This window comes from Diadema setosum, chromosome 8 (assembly GCF_964275005.1).
Source record: "Diadema setosum chromosome 8, eeDiaSeto1, whole genome shotgun sequence".
Taxonomy (NCBI): Eukaryota; Metazoa; Echinodermata; class Echinoidea; order Diadematoida; family Diadematidae; genus Diadema; species Diadema setosum.
Window position 1 is genome coordinate 15469006 of NC_092692.1, and position 19377 is coordinate 15488382.

At 40.6% G+C, this 19377-nt stretch overlaps 1 protein-coding gene across 1 annotated transcript in view; it reads right to left on the reverse strand.

Moving 5' to 3' along the window:
• The window catches only part of LOC140232089 (uncharacterized), a 47246-nt gene that overhangs the window by 22011 nt on the left and 5858 nt on the right, over nt 1-19377 (reverse strand). Inside the window, exons 7-25 of the mRNA XM_072312240.1 lie at nt 18752-18875; nt 18082-18269; nt 16050-16185; nt 15262-15494; nt 14558-14721; nt 13872-14099; nt 13012-13444; nt 12212-12402; nt 11609-11744; nt 10674-10811; nt 6281-9946; nt 5789-5951; nt 4692-4790; nt 3869-4062; nt 3403-3597; nt 2618-2748; nt 1722-1941; nt 1329-1429; nt 506-631 (exon numbers count right to left, since the gene is read on the reverse strand). Of these exons, the coding sequence (XP_072168341.1) occupies nt 506-631; nt 1329-1429; nt 1722-1941; nt 2618-2748; nt 3403-3597; nt 3869-4062; nt 4692-4790; nt 5789-5951; nt 6281-9946; nt 10674-10811; nt 11609-11744; nt 12212-12402; nt 13012-13444; nt 13872-14099; nt 14558-14721; nt 15262-15494; nt 16050-16185; nt 18082-18269; nt 18752-18875 (6866 nt within the window). The remainder of the gene's footprint in view (nt 1-505; nt 632-1328; nt 1430-1721; nt 1942-2617; nt 2749-3402; nt 3598-3868; nt 4063-4691; nt 4791-5788; nt 5952-6280; nt 9947-10673; nt 10812-11608; nt 11745-12211; nt 12403-13011; nt 13445-13871; nt 14100-14557; nt 14722-15261; nt 15495-16049; nt 16186-18081; nt 18270-18751; nt 18876-19377) is intronic.

The following is a 19377-nucleotide window of genomic DNA, read 5'->3' on the forward strand; positions in this document are numbered from 1 at the left end:
CTATAAGTGAAGTCAGCCAATATTAGCGATGTAACATGAATAAAATGGCCCAGCGGAGACAAGAATTATAGAATTATATCATGAATAGATATGTCTCTAACTGATTTGTAGGCCTATACAAATTTTCAATGAAGCTACCTTACTATTATCTGAAATGATAGGAAATGGATTGTATTCTTAAAACCAAATTCTTAATGATTAGAAATAGATTAGCTCTGACGCCTTTTAACTTGGAAGAGAATGTAGCTATTGACAAAGAACACTGATTTTGTAACATTTCTTTGTACAAACAGTCAAGACGGGGACATGGTCTCCTCACATACTACGGATGCTACAGATTTTTAAACATATTTTTGTATGTATCTGTCATTTCCCGTATGATATTGCTGAAACTCTTTTCACTCTATCCGTTTGATGGAGTTTAATGTATTTTACTGAAGTTATGGTACCTTAATGACATTTCACGTTTGTTGAAAAAGAGGTAACGTGTGTACGGATGACTTACCGCGGCTGTGACGGACACTTCCCCGGTGGAGGACGTAGCTGTTACCATGGCAGACGATAGCTGTTTCATGGCGCCAACAGTGTTAGGTATAGCTAGTGACATGGCGGTAATCATACTGTCTCGCATCTGGTGGGTAAATGGGAAGAGAGGGCGTGGTGGTGTATAAACAAGAGGTTATTTTGCAAAATGAATTAACGTCATTGTAAAAATTCTTTCTTTTTATGGGGGGGGGGGGGGTATAATATTCTTGGGAGTATTCGTAACATTATCAGAAAAAAAATACGATTGCAAATGAGAAGTCGACATCTATTACAAGCAGAAGTGAATGTGATCAGGTCATCAGCAGTATCAATCTTTTCTTTGCATTATACACCATTGGGCTCGAACACAACACCTTTCATTCGCTTTTTAAGCTTGAGGTTAAGTAGAATTACTTGTGAAAAGGACAAGTTGGTAGGCGGATACAGCAGAATATTATGTATTGCTTACATGTTAGATAGATCAGAAGAATATGAAACTTAGAAAATAAAAGACCTCAATGACAAACAGTTAATGAGTAAATGGAATTCAAGTCGAGAATTGGACACTGTCAGAACAACAATAATTCTATATCTTTTATCGAAGCAACTGGGGGGGGGGTGTCAAAATAAGGACCCTCCTTATGGGCAGGGAGTAGTAATTTGATATCACTAAGGCTAAATTTGAATGGAAGTAACATTAGGCATGTTCGGAACATAGGACATCTCTCTTCGTTTATCTCTTCTTGCTGCAACAGGGATGGAGACCGTGGTATCCAAGCAACCATGTAGCGCGGGAAACTCACTTCCTGTCGCTGTCTCTCTTCCTCTTGCTGTTGTTGCTGAAGGGCTTCTTGAGCTGCTGCCGCTGCTGCTGCCTGCTCCTCTGGCGTCATCTCGGTCACGTCTAGGGAGCAGCGAAATTAAGGCAATTGCAATGATTGATAGGTATGTCACTGATGTTGTTATTTATTCGGTGTGATACGATACAAATTTTTACAGTATCCCTTAGCATATAGATTGTTCTCGAAGAACTTATGGAAACAAATGTACCGTATTCGCTAAGCCGTGAATGACTACATTTGAGTTAAATTAGATCGAGAGCATAACCTCATTTTATGAAATTATTGATCATGGCAGTACAAAACCGATAGATAAGCAAACGACTATGTATGCAGTATAGGCATGATAGGACCCACCTGCACCGAACGTGGTGGTCGCTATTGTATACGTCTCTGTTACGGGCGAGGACGCAGCGGTCGACGAGGCCACGTTCAACATCCCAGCGCACGCCGCGATGATGTTCGCTGCCGTGGACGTGTCACCGGCGGCTATGGCGCCCGCCATCGCCCCGTCGTCACCCGTCATGTTCCGCATCATCTCCATCTGCTCCGACGTGCTCACACTTGGCGGTCGCACCTTAAAGGGGCAAAAGACGCGTAGAAGTTTGATAATCACGAGGATGAAATTTAAATAGAGCTTAATGATAATAATAATAACAATAATGATAATAATAAAGGGGCATTGTAACTTTTAAACGAAGAATAAAGGAACCTTTATGTATGGTGTATTTATTAAAGCAGAGAATAAAATGAGTGAAAACAAGACTGTATTTTCCAAACTATAACAGGGATCGCATTACTTTTTGGTCTTTAAATAGAGAGATGCTTCAACTCCACAAAGCAATGCAGTATAAAACTATACGGTCATAGTTTTGTTTTTTTTTTTTACTTTTAAGGACAGAAATTACTTCAAAATTGATAATAATGTAACGTGAAGATATTGTAACATGGAGGTAAAATCGTGCATCAATATAGCTTTACGTAATGATAAAAATGTAAAAGATTGATATCAACAACACTAGCAATAATATAGAAGTAGTAGAAAATAATTATCATAACGACAATGGTGACGACAATGATGACAGTAATTGCAGCAATAATAATAACGGTAACAATAAGGCAATCATTATCATTATCATTATGGTTACAACAACAATTGCCATCATCACCATTATCATAACAAAACAAAAGATGATGGTGTAGCTTGACTACATATAAGGCATTGTCAAGTATGATTAAGATTGAAAACCTACCTCTACAGTTAACTCCAGATCTGAGAAGGACCCTATGTAATCAGTCACTCGAACCAATAGGAATACGAGGAAGTCATTCTCTTCGTATCCCTGAGGGAAAACAGTGGGCGTGTCCATATAAGATTTCTCACCTGAAGAGAGAGAGAGAGAAAGATCATAGTAAGGTTTACACACAAATAAATATATACACTTAAAGAACAGTGTTAGACGGCGTGATCTAGTGACAAATGTCAGCTCAGACCTTTCAGAACTGGTGAAAGATAATATTCAGTCATCACGTCTCAAGTTTGTTCGTATCTTTTTGGAAAAATTATATTTCTTTGTGGATGGGGTTGTGAGATGATAGTGTCCAGCAGTACATTGCCAAACACAGGCTAAATGACATAATTGTGACGTTAAGATTTACTAATTCCATTGAATGGAACAGTTTACCGTAGAACCCTATGATCTGCTCGGAACTTACTCTGTGCAAAAAATTACTCTTTCTTTTTACTCGTCTTGCGTAAAGAAAGTCGAATTCGTAGAGAGTGGTACAACATCTGGATATTAATTTTCCTAAAATATCTACAGCTTTCTAATGCGGTGCCGAATGTCTTCCATTCATTTGGCCACATTATAGTATGCCAACTTTCGGCTGTATTAGCATTCTGATTGATTCTACATCTCAAATCAAGAAGTTCAGACGTCATTACCACGCTTACAATTTATTTGCAGTCCGTTTGGCGGAATGACTGTCGGAGAGATAAGAAAAAAAAGGAGAAAGAAAGAAAGGACATATTATTTACCATTGTAGAGCCAGGTCCATGACTCGGATTCCTTGAGGCGCTGGGCGAAGCGGTAATTGAGGGGCATGTCGGGGTCAGTCCAGTCCTGGCATTCGATGTTGAACTCCGTCTCGAGGGCAGTGCCGTTCGGCGGGACCATTGAGCAGTTGCCGACGGTGGGTCGCTCGTTCGTAATGAAGTCGTACGAGGCGAGACCTGTTGAGGGTGAATCGCAACTCATCGTGTCATTACCTTATCTGATTTGCATGTGCGTGAGGTTTTTTTTTTTTCTTCAAATATCACAATTAGGAGGAAATATGACGAATGTTAACATTTGATAACTTTCTTATATTTTCCCTATTAAATCAAGTATTCTTTTTGTTGGATTTTAAACTGTTTACCAATGACTTCTAGAACAAAAGGCTAGGCTAGAGTTTCACGGTTACTATTTACGGCTGCTGTGAGCACTCCGCTGCATGTGACTTACCATAGTTTTCGAAAGACGGAGTACGATCTGCGAAGACTCGGATGCGATAGGTTGACTGGTCTTCAAAAGGACCGGCGTCGATTGCAATGTTGGCGTTCGAGTCCCCAGTACCGGCGTACTGCAGCCACGAGCTCGTGGGCACCAACACAAAATCCTCGTGCGTACCGTTCGATTCCAACTTGTAGATCTCCCATCTGAAGTATTTTAAATGGTTGTTATCGGTAGAAGAATAAATGAATTCGACCAAACAGGAATTGTGAAGTCACCAATTTGAATGATCACATTTAAAATTCAGTGATATTCATACACGACAAAGTATAATAATGAGAGCAAAATAAAACAAAATTTGGAATCTACCGGTAAACAAGAAACACTTGACAGGGGGAATGCATAGACACAACAGAGAAGATGTCTGGCACAGCCATTATTATTTGAACGTCAAAATATGAAAGGTATATATGTATTGAAAATGTAATTATTAGATATTTTCGGCATCCGTTGCGATCCGTGTGCACCATTTTCAACTAATTTTGATGTCACAGCAAAAATATTTAAGATATCATACTTCATCTTCAACAACAACAACAACAACAACAACAACAACAACGACAACAATATCAACAACAGCGTCAACAGAATTATGACATGTGATGTCCTGTGACCACATAAAATATATATGTTCACACTATACATCGTCCTCTCAGTTTACGGTAAATATTGCCCACTAAATCCTTGGCAGACTCGGATCGAAATTGAGTCTCATCACTGTGCGATCGTCTGTATGAAAGGAGACATGATTAGATATTATATAAGCCGATCTCACCGATAGTATAGAATCTGACCCTTCCTTGCGTCCAAGTCGGTAGACTCGAGAGCGAAGCGACTCGTCGGGTTGAGCTTCGTCTTGCAGTTGGTACGACAGCTGGAGAAAGGAGAAGAGAACATTGTATAGTTTACACGGCTACACTAGAGTACTTTAACAAAATAAATAGATACACGGTTCACTCAATTGCCTTTGGTTTTTTCTTCTTCTATTCGGAGACTAAAGAAAGCGTAATCATCAGCCATTCAGGGACTGGTGAGTTTTCTCAGGCAATAAAAATGTAGTAGATGTCAGGAGGCAATATACAATTTTTGAGACTGAAAGCGGTAGGAAATTACAGAGCATGTCACTTTTATGTTAACACCTTAAAGTGATCGTATAGTTTTTGTCGAGACCTAACATCAGGTTTACATTTTTTTGGGGGGTGAGATAATGAGAAACTTCCTATGAAATATGAGAGCATGTAATTTCAAGAAGTATTCAACGTTTATTTGATAAAAATTGGTCTTGAAAAGGCTGAGATATCAAAAAAAAAGTGATCCTAATAAGATTGACAGGCCACGATCTCTTTGTTTTAGTTTGTTTTTAGATATCTCAGTCATTTCAAAACCGATTTTCATCAAATAAACCCTTGATTCTCCTTAGAAGTGTATGCTCTTTAACATTTCATAGAGTGGTTTCTAACTATCTCGCAAAACGTTACAAGCTGAATCCTCACCTCAACCAGTACTATACAGTCCCTTAAAGAGTAGTGGATATCACAAGGCAAAGTACAATTTTTGAGACTGAAAGCTGTAGGAAATTACAATGCATGTCACTTTTATTTTAAACCCTTAAGCACGTTAAGCATGATACAGGTTCATTGGTCAGGGGATTTAAGCTTTAAAATAGGCATTAGGTTTTTTTAATTTTTAATGGAGAAAAAGACACTAAGGCAAATGTAATAATTATAATGATTTGAAAGAGTTATCAGACGCTGACTACTGTATTGTCTTAACGTAATGGTGTTTTTTAGAGCCTGCTAGTATCAATTGTGGAAAAGAAATGGTGCAGTTTACGTGAGTGCACAGTGTAAGATGCGTTGTTGCTATAGTTACCTTATCGCCATTTTTGGAGGGTTGCCACTGGCAACCTGAAGTTCCTGTGTGGCGACTACCATACGATCTCCCTTGAAGACAATCATTTTGATCTCGTAGTTCATCTTCTCATGCATGTAGAAGGTGTCTATAGTGAACGCTCCTTCCGTATCATTTAGAATACCTATTAAGAGAAAATCGATAGTTTAGCGCATTAAGGTATACTTCTTTGATGGAATATAATATGATACATAATACTCATGATCTTTAGATATGGAAAGAAAAGCGTGTAAATCTAGACTGCTTTTCCTCTATTTGAAAAAAAAAGAAGAAAAATTACCAAACATTTCTCTTTTTAGTAAGTGACCATCATTTTTTTTTTGCATCTCTCTCCTGTACAACTAAGGCGTATGAGATGAATAAACTCTCTATGTTTCTGAAAGCCATTTAACAAAAAATCTCCCTAACTTGGTCATGAATTTGGCATAGAGCACGACGGATCCGAATACTTACTTCCGTATCCTCCTCGATCAAATCCGTATCGCCCGAAACAGCCTCCGTAATCATTCGCCTCATGTTCGTAGGACGCCTTTGCCGTCCCTGCTCGTATCAATTCAGTGTAATCGTCATTCCAAACCTGATAGGTCTCATGTTGCCGTTTGCACATCCACACAAAGCGCAGACCAGATTTATCGCTGGGGTCGACGTCCGGATCGAATGTCTCGGAGAGCCCATCGATGACGATTCTGTCGTTCCAGCGAATGCGTATCTCGGATCCTCCCGCAATTCGTGCCACGAGTGGCGTGGCAACCACGCGAATCTTTACAGAGTCCAACCTCTCTACACCACGTTCTCCGTACATGGACACATTGAGCTGAAAGCTATATAGGCCATAGGGGAGGACGAACTTCTTGATGGCTAATTCGCGCTGCGTAAAACCTTGCATCACAGAGTCACCAAGTTCGTAGATCTCTGTCAGGCTTCCATCGTTATCATCAACAGAGAAAGCCCGCCAAGTATAGAGGGCGTACTTTACCGAAGTGCAGTTGATTTTGACACGGCCGTAAACTGTGACATCCTTGGAAGCAAAGTATTCGCGGTTCCCGTCATCATCACAGAAGGGGTAAAACTGGTTACAGCCGTTTTCATCCCGAACGTTGACTTCTGGGTAGTAACAGGGAGCTTTGGTGACAGCAGTCGGTATTGATACTGTCTGTTCGGACACCATGTTATGAGCAACCACTTGAATGCGGTATCGATTCACAGTCTGAAAGACGTTATACAGGGTGATGTTGGGATCCTGCCCACTGAAAAATAAGCTTTCAAGATACACATTACTCACTTCCTCGAATCGCAGGAATGGGTCTTTGAATTCCAGTGGATATCTGCTTTCACAAGTCTGACGATGGCCCCAGAAAGCGATGGAATTGATGTCTGAAGTTACGTCTCGGAAATCAACAAAATAGCAAGCATCGGTTCCCACGTTTCCGGTATCGAGCTCGAACTCTATCGTTGTGTTTCGAGAACGTGGGCCATGATCGGAGAGAACTAAGTCGGCAATACCTCGCTGTATGACTATTGTCTTGGAAACCACCACCCAGTGGACCGGATTGGATACATTGAGAGTGACCGTGTAAACGCCACGCTGGGCATACCACCAGATGGCGTATGGTTCTTTCGTCTGCACCACGTAGGGAGGTGGGGCCGTCGGCGGGATGGTTGATGGAGCCTCTGTAGTGGTCGGCGCAGTTGTTGGCGCCTTTGAAGGCTTTGGATCAGGACATAGATCCACATCCAGTGAGACATTCTCCCTCACGAATAATCTCCCAATCCACGTCAGGACCTCGGCGTTGAGACAATTCCATTCTCCGAGTAAGTCAATGAATGAATCTAGGTATATCGTGTCGTTTACGCGCATGAACATTGTGAAGTTAGACACAAAGTCCCAAGTCTCATTTCTTGCCCACTCGGTGTAGTTGTCACAGTTGTAGGCTTGACTCTTCATTATTCCTGCTGTGCAGTTCACATCCGACGTGTAATGCGGGGTTGGAGTGGGTCCAGCCGTCGTCGTAGGCACTGTTGTCGTAGTGGGCTGTGTGCAATTTGCCACGCCAGTGCAGTTAACCTCGGGGGAAGGAGTATCGTTTGGAGGTGTAGTAGGGACTGCTGTCGATGGAATCGGTGGTGGAGTTAAAACGATAGACCCACCAGAACACTGTAAAAGTTCGGCATCTCTGTTGGTTAAGCGAGTCACAACGCTATTAACCCATTCCTCGACAACGAACGTGCAATTTTCTGGCGCCTCTGTCGTCGTTTGGACAGTAGTTGGTTCCAGGGTCGTACCAAAAGTAGTCGAAGGCGCCTCGGTGGTTGAAGGAGGGACAAACGCGGTGTCGCCAAAATCCCAAGTGTAAGTGAGGTCAGTCCCAGATGCATGTGTTGCTTTCACGACAATCGCATACTCCAATGGGAAGTAGTTGAAAAGGGTTCCGTAGCCCTGCTGATCGTCCTGCGTGTCATTCCCTAGACTGTAGTCACTGTCGATAATGAATTCGTTGTAATTAACCTCTTTCATAAGTTGTGTGATCGTCTCGTAAACAAAGATTTGAAACACGAGAGTTTTTGAACTGACGAGATTCCAAAGGTTGATTGTAACATTGTACTGCCCCCATTCGTAGTATTTGTGAGTGACTGTAAAGATATGATCCATGGAATCTGTATGTCTATTGCCATCAGCGTCATCCTCAGTAAGCGATGTCTCGGAAAGTTCATTGCCATCTCCCCAGTCAATTGCGTAAGATGCTGACGTAGGGAAGGGTAAGTCCTTCGTCTGAAACAGATGGAACGGGATGCTGGTGAACCTATCATCAACCCAGAGTCTGTTCAATCGCCTGCCTATCCATTCGAACCCCTTGACGGGATGCTGTACCTCCACCGGGTCCGACGAAATGGAGTACGTCTCGGTGCCTAGGAGATTTGTTGCAGATACCATTACAGGGTAAGTACCCGGCTCTCGATACTTGTGATTTCGCGTTCTCTTTCCGCCAACGTCGATACTGACAATACTTCCGTCCTTGAAGTCCCATTCCCAAGAGACTCTGGATCCCCAGCTGATGTAGGCCGTTAGTTCTGCTTGTTCGCCTACTCGAATGTGACGTCGAGGGCACTGGATTTCTAGATCCAGAATCGGTTTCTCCATTTCGATGTCGGCCTCGAACACCATGAAACTGACCAAATTTGAGATATTGATGAAGACAGAATAAGGTCCCATCTTTGCCAGTGGCATATACTGCTGGACTGGGTTCGATTCAGCTATTGGGAAATCTTCAACTGGTCTGATCTTGTCGGTAAATACATACGCCACATTGGCATCTGTTGGCGGGGTACTCTGATCTCCCGTGTACTCGTACTCGAAAAGCATCGTGCCAACCTCCTGGTAAGGAATCACTCCTGGAGAATGGTACGTCATCTCGACGTTCTCGACAGGATTTTGAACCTTGATCAACGTCCAGACCAACTCTTCGCTGACCGCACTCGTACAGTTGATCGTCACATTGTAGTCGGCAGCCACATCGAACGAGTGCCACTCTAGGTATTGATCACCCAAGACTCGCCTCATCTCGATTTTCGTGAACGTTTCAGAGTTCCCGTCGTCAAAGTCCATAACCATCGTGAGATCTGATCCGATCTTCATATCAAATGCGATTGAAATAGAATCATGTGGCATGATGTACAATTCAGAAACCCACATCTGAAGATCTTTGATGGCATACTCGACTTGCACGGATACAACGTCGGTGTACGGTCCACTCACGAGATTCAGGGTCGTCAGGGATAGGTCGTAGAATCCGCGATCGTCGTACTTATCGGCCGGAATCAAGATATATCCCTCTCCAATTGTGTCGTCCATGTAGTAGAGTGAGGCGTTGGTGAGGTCTAGAGTGTTTCCCGCAAATTCGCCCTCAAACGTCAAATTAGTTCCGGTGTCAAAGAGCACACCAATAAGAGAGGTCTCACCAAACTTCAGTGGTGGGGGCTCCACCAATCGGAAATTGGTAATTTCAATTTGGACGACGGCCGTGCTGTTAATAGTTGACCAGCTGACCCGATTAGAAGCGTTGATGTAGACAGGATAGTACCCGATGGATTCGTAGATCGTAATCACGCTTCCTGTCAAGCCTGTGGTGTGATAATAGATATGACAATAGAAAGAATGATTTGTGAACCTGACAGTAATTGTGACAACAATAGCAGCAATGTTAATAACCCTTGGAAAGCAATGATAGAACGAGAACTACCCATATGAATGTAAAATATATAATATACCGTATTTTGATGCCAACAATTACATCGTCTAATATATATATATATATATATATATATATATATACATACATATATATATATAAACCTTAAGTGAACATCAATAACATTTCAATTTCAGGCCAATATATTACCACCGCACTTGTGCATACACCTGACACCTGACACTCACGTCAGAACAAAGATTTCTGATTGTTTATAATAGATAACAACAAAAATTGATAGCTATCACTGTTTAAATTATGCAGCAAACGCAGCCTTTGTAATTCAGATGCTTTCCTAGTTACTGTGCCATTATACTGTACATCATGTCCCTGGCTGCCTTTTTTTTTTTGATTCAATTTTTTTTCCGAATATTTTCCCTACATTATTATTTCGTTTATTGTATAAAATGACAATAAGTAGAAACAATGAAACAAAAAAAAAAACAAAAAAAAAAAACCCGATGAAATGTAAACGTTTTCATACATGTCACAAATTAAAGAAAGCATTTCTAACTTTAAACCTCCTCCGTAATATCTTCTGACTTTAACAAAGTCCTGAACAAATAAAATTTTTAGAACACCAGAGTTTCATTACGCACCATCGTGACTGACGGCCATTCGGTCTTCGAGGCGGTAGCCGGGCATGTGTGCGCTGACGTTGAAATCCTCGTCGTGCTTCATGAGGAACGTGGGCACGATGCCGTCCCCTATTGTGACCTCGTATGTCACATTTGTGCCTGTAATTGATACGCAATTGGGGACACTGTTAATCATAAAAATCTATGTTGATATGTCATTGCTGTCTTCACACACAAAGAAATGATAATGACAAATGCCTAGCTTCCTGAGAGAGCAATCAATGATGATAATGATGTTGATGACATTAACAATCATAGCAATAATCATAATTTCTTATAACTTTTATTATCATTATAACCATATACCCAGAGAAGCCTCTTCTGTGTTAAAAATGCTCTCCTCAGAAGGCTCTGCTATTATTATTACCCCAGCGTTGCCAGGTACCCATTTATGCACATTGGTCAGGAGGGACATCTTGTCTAGGGATTCGAACCCAGGACCTGTTGTTTACAAATCCAGAGCCTTGTCTATTACACCATACACATTCATTTATCTGGTCTAATTTTCTGTGATGGCAAGATCCCTTCTCGATAAGGCATTAATGAATATCTAACCCTTGTGAATATGGGACGTCACAATCCAATGATAAGTCAGACGGGGGGGGGGGGGGGATATTAATTTTACGAGCTCCAGAAGGAGGACACTAATTACAACATTACAATTTTGACGAAATAAACTTCATGATTACTTATTTCGAATCGGGATATATGAACAGAGAGGAGAAAATTAAAGTCGATTTGGAAGACAAGAAATAAATACCATCCCTAAACAAAGAATCAATAATCTGTCAAAAGTGGTTTGCTGTAACTTGTTTAGTGGTTCATCATATTATCAAGTCTGTCTGTTTGTTTCTTTGCTTGTTTATTTTTGTATGTATGTCTGTTGAAAAACCAACCTTCTGACATTCCGAAGTTTATGTAAGATTCATCCCCAAACTTCTTCGGAGTGATAGGGTACTGTGGCCATGTTGTGGCTGGAACCGAGTCTTTCCATTCGAAATCTTTGATGGTGTGTTGCAGAACTATGAACGTCTGCGGAGGGAAAGAAAAACGTTATCTGCCTGGTGAAAGCTTTTGGCATGATAACAGCTACACTGACAATGATGTGAATACATGTAGTAGTAAATATGTTCATGTTTCATGTATTTTCAAACCAGAGTTATGTATTGTACTGTACTTATCAAGGATAAACGTGTTAGTTGAAATCTTCGCTTAAAACAGTGCCATAAACTACTATGGGTAATGATAAAATAACATATAAAAAAACCAGTGATTTTTCCAGTTGGTGAACAACATGCAGAGCTAAATAACTGAATGTCAACCACATTAATAAAAACACCAACATCTGTGACGAAACAAATATCATCATTCCTATACATCAAGTGCTAATCAATTTTTATATACCACTCAGTCACGAGAATATTCGTCATCAAAATATAAAGGTGATTAATGTCATTGTTAATGTAAAACATCATCACTTTTTTTTTCCCGACACGTACCTCGGTGATAACTCGACTGATGTCGTTGTAGGCCTCTACGGTGATGTTGTAGACGCCGTCTTCTGGCCAGGTGTAATTGACGGAGAGCTCATGGGTTACGATCTCGTCACCGTTCCCCATCCTCCAGTGGTAGGTGACCTCTGTACCAGGGTGGGGCTCGACTGATATGGTCTCCTGCACCCTGGTGATGGCTGTCAAGAGCGTAAAATGATAGAAAGAGAAATACAGATAGAGAAAGAGTAATGATGGGGTGATGGGAAGAGTCTAGCAATTTGTGTTATCCTGGAGACTGGTCTTTTACTTCCGTGAAGAGGCGCAATACACGTTGGATCTAATGTAGAGTAAAGACAGTGTTTTTATAATTCAATTTTGTAAATCTTTCTCTACAACCTTCGTTGTAAAGTTGTCAAGTTACAAAGTTTCTTAAACGCTTCTTTTGCGTATCTTTTTATTGCCAAATAATGGAACCGTCAAAACTTTATTTCCAAACATAAAAACAAGTTTCAACTATGATTTTTTTTTGTGTGTGTGAATAAATCTAATCAAACCAAATCAAATCAAACTTGATTGCGTTGCTCCTTTGTGCAATTCATTGTCAGATTTTAAACGAAGATCTGCAACTCACTTGTTTCGGTCATCATATGATTTCACATTTAGAGAATCTTACACAAATCAACATAAACCTATTTCGGTTTAACAATCGCTTTCTTGATATGTCAACTGCATGATTCATTCTACTCCGAGGAAGCCCTTCAGATGAAACATTACTTTAAGGAAGGGAAAAGATTTGGCGATCTCACCTAGTTCAGCTGCCACTATTGTGACGTTCTTGATGACGTGCATCACCTTCACAGTCTGGTTGTCGCTCACCCAGTCAGAAAGTGTGTTATTGACCCTAAGCGTGACCTCTCGCCTATTAGTCTCCTCAGAGAAGTTATGGTACACGTGAAGCTTGGACGGCCGCACAACGTGCGCGCGTAGCGCGTGCTTGTAACCGTGTGCGGACGCACCAGAAGACTCGTACACGATGTAGCTGCCCGAGAGACGGCTGGCGTAGTTTGCCGTGGTCGGGAGGATCTCAGGTCCGTCGACCTCGTTGTCTGCCTCCACGTAGGCCAGTTTGCCCTGGTTGGAGTTGTACCAGCCGATAATGTCGCCCTCTTGGACAGCCACATAGTCGCTGGGGTCCAGTTTGACGAAGTTTCGCCCAGTTTCAGTGATGGTGTAAGTGTACTGGAAATAGATTGCGTACAGTAGCGCATGTTTAGAATTGTCTTTTGAGAGTTGCCATAATTTCAGTCGGATATACTGGTTATAGTTGATATTTGTTACAAACGCTGCTTGATGGGTCTTGCTTTTTAGATTAGATTCTGACTTTGTTTCGTTTTGCGTAATCTGGAAACTAATGCTGTTATAGGCCTCTATGCCTCAATCATTAGCAGACGATATATAAGAACACTTTGACATATGAATTTCTGCTACTTCTGCTCTTACTCCAGAACTTGATAGTATCCAGGGGTGAGGATTAATGTGTCAAAAGTTGTTAATGTATTGGAGTCTAGACCTGCGGTAATGAAGACAAAAAGTTACTTAGAAGATTAGTTACCAAAAAAAAAAATGTTGTCAACTTGATATTAACATGATGAACAATTAGTTTTACCTCGGACACAAAGTCGTAGTCGAGTTGCAAGCTGGTGTAGACGGTTCGACCAGCTAGCGTGTCGTCGTCGTTTTGTATGCAGTCGCGCGCCGAGAAGCTGTAACGTCCCGTGTCGCCGCAAGTCTTGGCGAAAATGCTCTCGTGGTCCTGGCAGTCCATCCAGTGCTTGATACAAGTGAACGTCCGCAGGCAGAATGTGTAGGTATCGTCACAGCGAGGTCGATATACCTACGGGCGAATTAATTAATGACATGATTGAAGTTACACAGGTGTACAGGTGTAATGAATATGAGTTACTTGCTGACAGCTATAATAGATGGACATACATGTAAAAAAAAAGCAAAAAAAAAAAAAAAACAAACCAACATAATGGATTCTCATTCAGAGACTCTCTAACTTGCCCTTTTAATAGATTGATGATGATAAACAACCAGAAGCAACTTCGCAATCGAAAAACAATGTTTTTTTTTTTTTTTTTTTTAAAGCAATAGAAGCTTTATTATGAAACTTACACTACTTACTTTTTTCTCTTCAATCTTTGGAGTTTCGTTCAAGGCTAGGACACTCGAAATAGAACGATGGAGAACCGAGAATGATTTTTTCCTTCTTTTAAAGTCCACGAACAAGAGACGACCAACACTCTTCTAAAACAGAGTGTGCTAGTAAGACCGTTGTTGCTTTCTCACCTGAAGGTAAATGGTGCCGGTGGAAATAGCGTTGAATTCCCAGGCGACGAGGTGGCCGTCCCTTTCGATGTAGTCGTTGAGCTTGAGGAAGACCCGACTCGTGGGCTGGTTGTTGAGGTCAATGTTGTGATCGACCATGCTCCCGTACTTTAGGGTCTCGGCATCTGTAGAGCATCGCATACAAGGCAAAACATCTTTATCATCCTGACCGGACAATGGTCAGAGAGTAGTCAGCTCTTCATTGGCCTCGAAAAAGTGGGTCCCTCTGTTTTTCAGACAGTGCATATTGATATTTCACTTTGATTACCTCAGCACCCATTACAGTTTATCATTACTGTAAGGTTTCAGTAATTGTTGTTTACTCTGTATAAATTCACATGTGTTATTTCTGTCACTGAAGAAAGTGAGATGTATATTATGACGGTAGAAAAACGGAAATACATCTGAACTGAACTGAGCGATATTCTAGACGGCATAACTTTGGTTTTTATTTCCTTTGTCTGTGATATCAATCTGTTATCTCTAATGCTGAAGATGACAATCATAGCCATGATTGATTTTAGTAGAAGCCTAGTGTAATACAAACGTAATTGGAAATCTCTTTTTATTTCTCTATTTCTTTATGTCAATGCATGATTTCTGTCCTATTTCAGTTGAGGTAGACGATGTCCTTTTGAGGCATACTCTCAAAGAATATCACGAACCTTGGATTCTGAAGGAAACGACGCGCCCGTCACCGAAGTCGACCTCGGCCGTCATGTTGGTTCCCTGGTACACCTCAAACTTGCAGCCGAAGACGACGTTGTACTCGACGGCGGGTGGGCAGTCGACAAGGACATTGGTCAGATTGGTCTTAGTGGTGACGACGATTGAGCTGGACTCGGTATTCAGCCATAGGTCGCTCGCCTGTCCAGTGACGAGGAATGTCCTCGGCTCACTGTAGAAGTAATAAAAAAACACATTATGTGTCGATGAAAAATGCCAAAAGACTACAGAACAGTTTCCTTCTTCTTTAATAATCTTCCTCTTTCTCACCTTCTTCTACTACTTCTACTACAACTACTATACTACTGCTACAACTTATACTACTACTTCTTTTTTTCTTCTCCTTTTGTATGCAGTCAAACTGTGCTTAATCATGTGGGGTTAACAACGGTTAACCCCATTTAAAAATGGTCAATTGCAGAGTATCTAAAGAATAACGGTGATAATTACGTAATAATAAAAACAAGATGTTCCCCTATCACAAATATTTTCACAAGTGGCATGCTGTGTACATTTTTTTTTAATCAAATGTTCGTGTGTTGTTGTCATTTCATTTGATTTGACTGTCTTAAGCAGATAAAGCGGGAGAAAGGTATATATATCAATCCCAACAGAAACTACACTGTCTAAGCGTAACCGTAATAGCTGCGACTTCGTACCCTTGGCTTGGTATGAACCCCAGCAAAACGCGTGCCTTAGGCAGTATCTATAGGACGGACGTACATACCTGTAGGCGTGAGAGTAGATACCACTTTCCAAGCCGCTGTTGGTGAACCCATCGCCGTAATCGAAGCTGAACGTCACGCCCGTACCTCGCGTCACATTGCTGTTGAACTCAACGGCCTCGTAGGTCACCTGAAGACCTGCCAGAGAAGAAATATGTGTCGATCAGACGGGAGAAAACTGATGAGACACTGACGTATAATCATCCGTTTGAAGTTAATATTCATGTTTGCACGTTTTTGTATCAATGATACATGCTACTGACGTTTGGGGAAAAAAAACGGTTCTCTTTTTTCTTTTCTTGTGTGTTTGTGTGTGTGTGTTTCTGGGATTTAAATTACTGCTACGTTTCGAATTAGTTTTGTTGTGTGACGCAAAATTATTGTATTATGATTACAGTGAAAGAAAATGCGTTTTGTTGTTTAATTTTGAAAGATGCTAGCTTTTTGTGATATCTATACTGCTGTACATAGGCAAAACATCAAACCATGGCGCTATCAGTAGGAGTAAAAAATACATGAAACAAAAAAAAAATGTCAAAGAGAATAGAAAGGAGAGAGACGCAATATCATGAATTATAACGAAAATGATTATATCTATATATTATACTGTTATACTTGATCTCCCCCCCCAAAAAAAAAAAAAAAAAAATAATTAATGATTGACCGACCAAATCTACGGTAATCAGAAAGAGTTCGTTGCGAATTAGATCATGGCCCCATAGTGGTTTTATATTACGAAAGGAGGGAAACAGCTACGACAACAGCAACACACTATTATCTTAACTAATGAAAGCCCAAATAAAAAGAAAACACAACATGTAAAATTAAATGTGATAAACAGTACACGGTGCGGTTAACATTACAATAACATGAAAGGTGTGTTTCTGATATGGGACTAATTACACTGGCCGATTTAAGTCCATGCTAATGACGTGATCTAAAGAAGAAACACTCAAGCCCCGAACTACCGCACCTATTTTTACTTCGTCATCCCAGGATCGATACCGCGATTGGCTTCTACCTACCGAGGGGGTTGACAGGGGGTGACTGGGGAGTAAAGGGACAGAAGAGAGGGAACTTTGCGGGACACTGTGTATCGATTTTAGGGGCCTGCTCGATTGATCGATAAAAAAAGGAGAGCAGCGCATCATCCTCCCCTCTCTCATCCCGATGATATAGTTTGTAAGAAAGTTTCTGCTCCTGTTTAGATCCAGGGGTCCATCGTCTAATAGGAGTTTAGTACAGAGTACGTATCAAACGTATGGAGTCTGACGAAAACGACACTAAAGTTTTAACCTTGTGATACATCTGATATCAAAATTTTACAAAGTTGAATTCAGTCTGTCACATGATTATCAACAATGTAAAAACAGTCAAGATATCTATAAGGTCAATGGTCAGATCTCATATATTAGAAGGCGTGTAACTGTAATATCTATTCAAAGTATATTCATTGATTGTGTATAAATTTGCTTGCTTGTATACATGACCACATTTACATTGACAGAGAGATGGAATCGTTGTTGGGTATAACCACACGGTTCATCGAATAGCGCCTGCAAGTTGAACTTTTGAATTTACCTGAAATTCTATTTTCTGTATACTTTATAAAAATTACTGTTTATAATGATGATGTACAATAATTATTTATTATGTTTTTGAGTGATCCATGTATTACAGACCTTGCTTTTTAGTGGACCACTCTTTTATCATACTTACTTTTTTGTTACCATTTGAAGCATGCATAGATGTTCTTAGCTCTATTACTCATATTATATCCTATACTCTGCGATTCACATTGCGTTGTGTATTGATTTTCATTTGATTGAAATTAATCAAACAATGTGATTGTTTAAAGCACACTTTATATTCTATTTCATTCTTTGTCAGTTGGACAAAAAAAAATTGAATTGAACTGAATTGAACTGAATTGAATTGTATTGAATTGAATTGATTGGACCTGTGGACTAAAGCGAGAATGAGAATGAAAGGAGAAGCGGAAGTTAGATGAGAGATTTGCATTTCTCCACTCACCGACTTCGTCGAATGTGTATCCCTTCACGACCCTGGGTGTGGTGAAGACTTGGTTGAAGAGGAAACCGCCACAGGTGAAGTACTGGGATCCCTCGCACGTATAGTCGCAGGATGTCGAGTTTCCGGAGCCGTAGAGCCCGTAGCTGCTGCTGCAGAAACACAGCTTTCCCTCCTGAAGTCCGGCGTACCTATTGTAAAGACAGACAATGAATTGAAGACATAAATACTTGGGATTCTCCTCCTCCTCCTTCTTCTCCTCTTCTTTAGTTTTATCGTCTTCATTATAATCTAAACAAAATCTTCCTTATTGCTTTATATTTTCGCAATGTTCTTGCTGCTGCTGTTCCTCTTCTTTTCGAAAATATCTTTTTTATCAGCTCTCTTCAAAAGTCCGCCCACAATGTAACCTTATACTGAAGGAAATGACGATTTTTTTTATGATTATCAAAAAATGAATCAATATTTTCCGTGCATATGAGAGGGAGCGATAGTTGGCCTTACTTAACTCTATCCCGAACGACGGAATCAAGCTGATTTCAAGTTGATATCCAGATATTTCATTTTAGGTGTTGAAATATCCATTTTGATATTCTTTCATTTCATTGCCCGACCTTGAACTACTGGAAGCACAATTATATCATGTTGCATAGCGAAAGCAAATCACACTCACGGGTAGGCCAACTGCGCGCATGCTGAAATACAACTGATGCGCGTCATCTCTGGAAGGGCGATATGGCCGGGGAAGACACCCATCTCCCGCTGGGCGATATTCTCCGGATAGCAGCCCTTGTAACCTGCATGATGGAATAGTTTGAAACACAACATATTGTTCACCAATCACTGCGATCCGTGTTGTCTAGGGCGGGGTAGCTTCGAGTGATCTATGTTTTACAAGCTCCTCTTTTCAGTAGATTAATTATTTCCATCAATGCATTTACTTATTGTTACCATTGCAAAATGTGCATTGTTTCTACCATTATAATCCCCTTCGTTCATATACTTTGTTTAAACTGTAAGATTTGTATGTCTTACAAATTGTTAACGATATGATTTATCAAATGTATGCTTTGTATTTGTATTACAATTTGTTGGATGGAAATAAAGCACAAGTTGATTAAATAGATTACTGAGAAAACTATGGGATTGTTGACATAGGGGACCGAATTGCAGTATATCGACTCGTACCGTCCAAGTCTTAAAGAAAATACTGATGATGATTTCAATGACAGTTGTTAACACTGAGCAATCGCAGCAGAAACAGAAATAAAATCACATTACCGTCAATTGACAAGACAC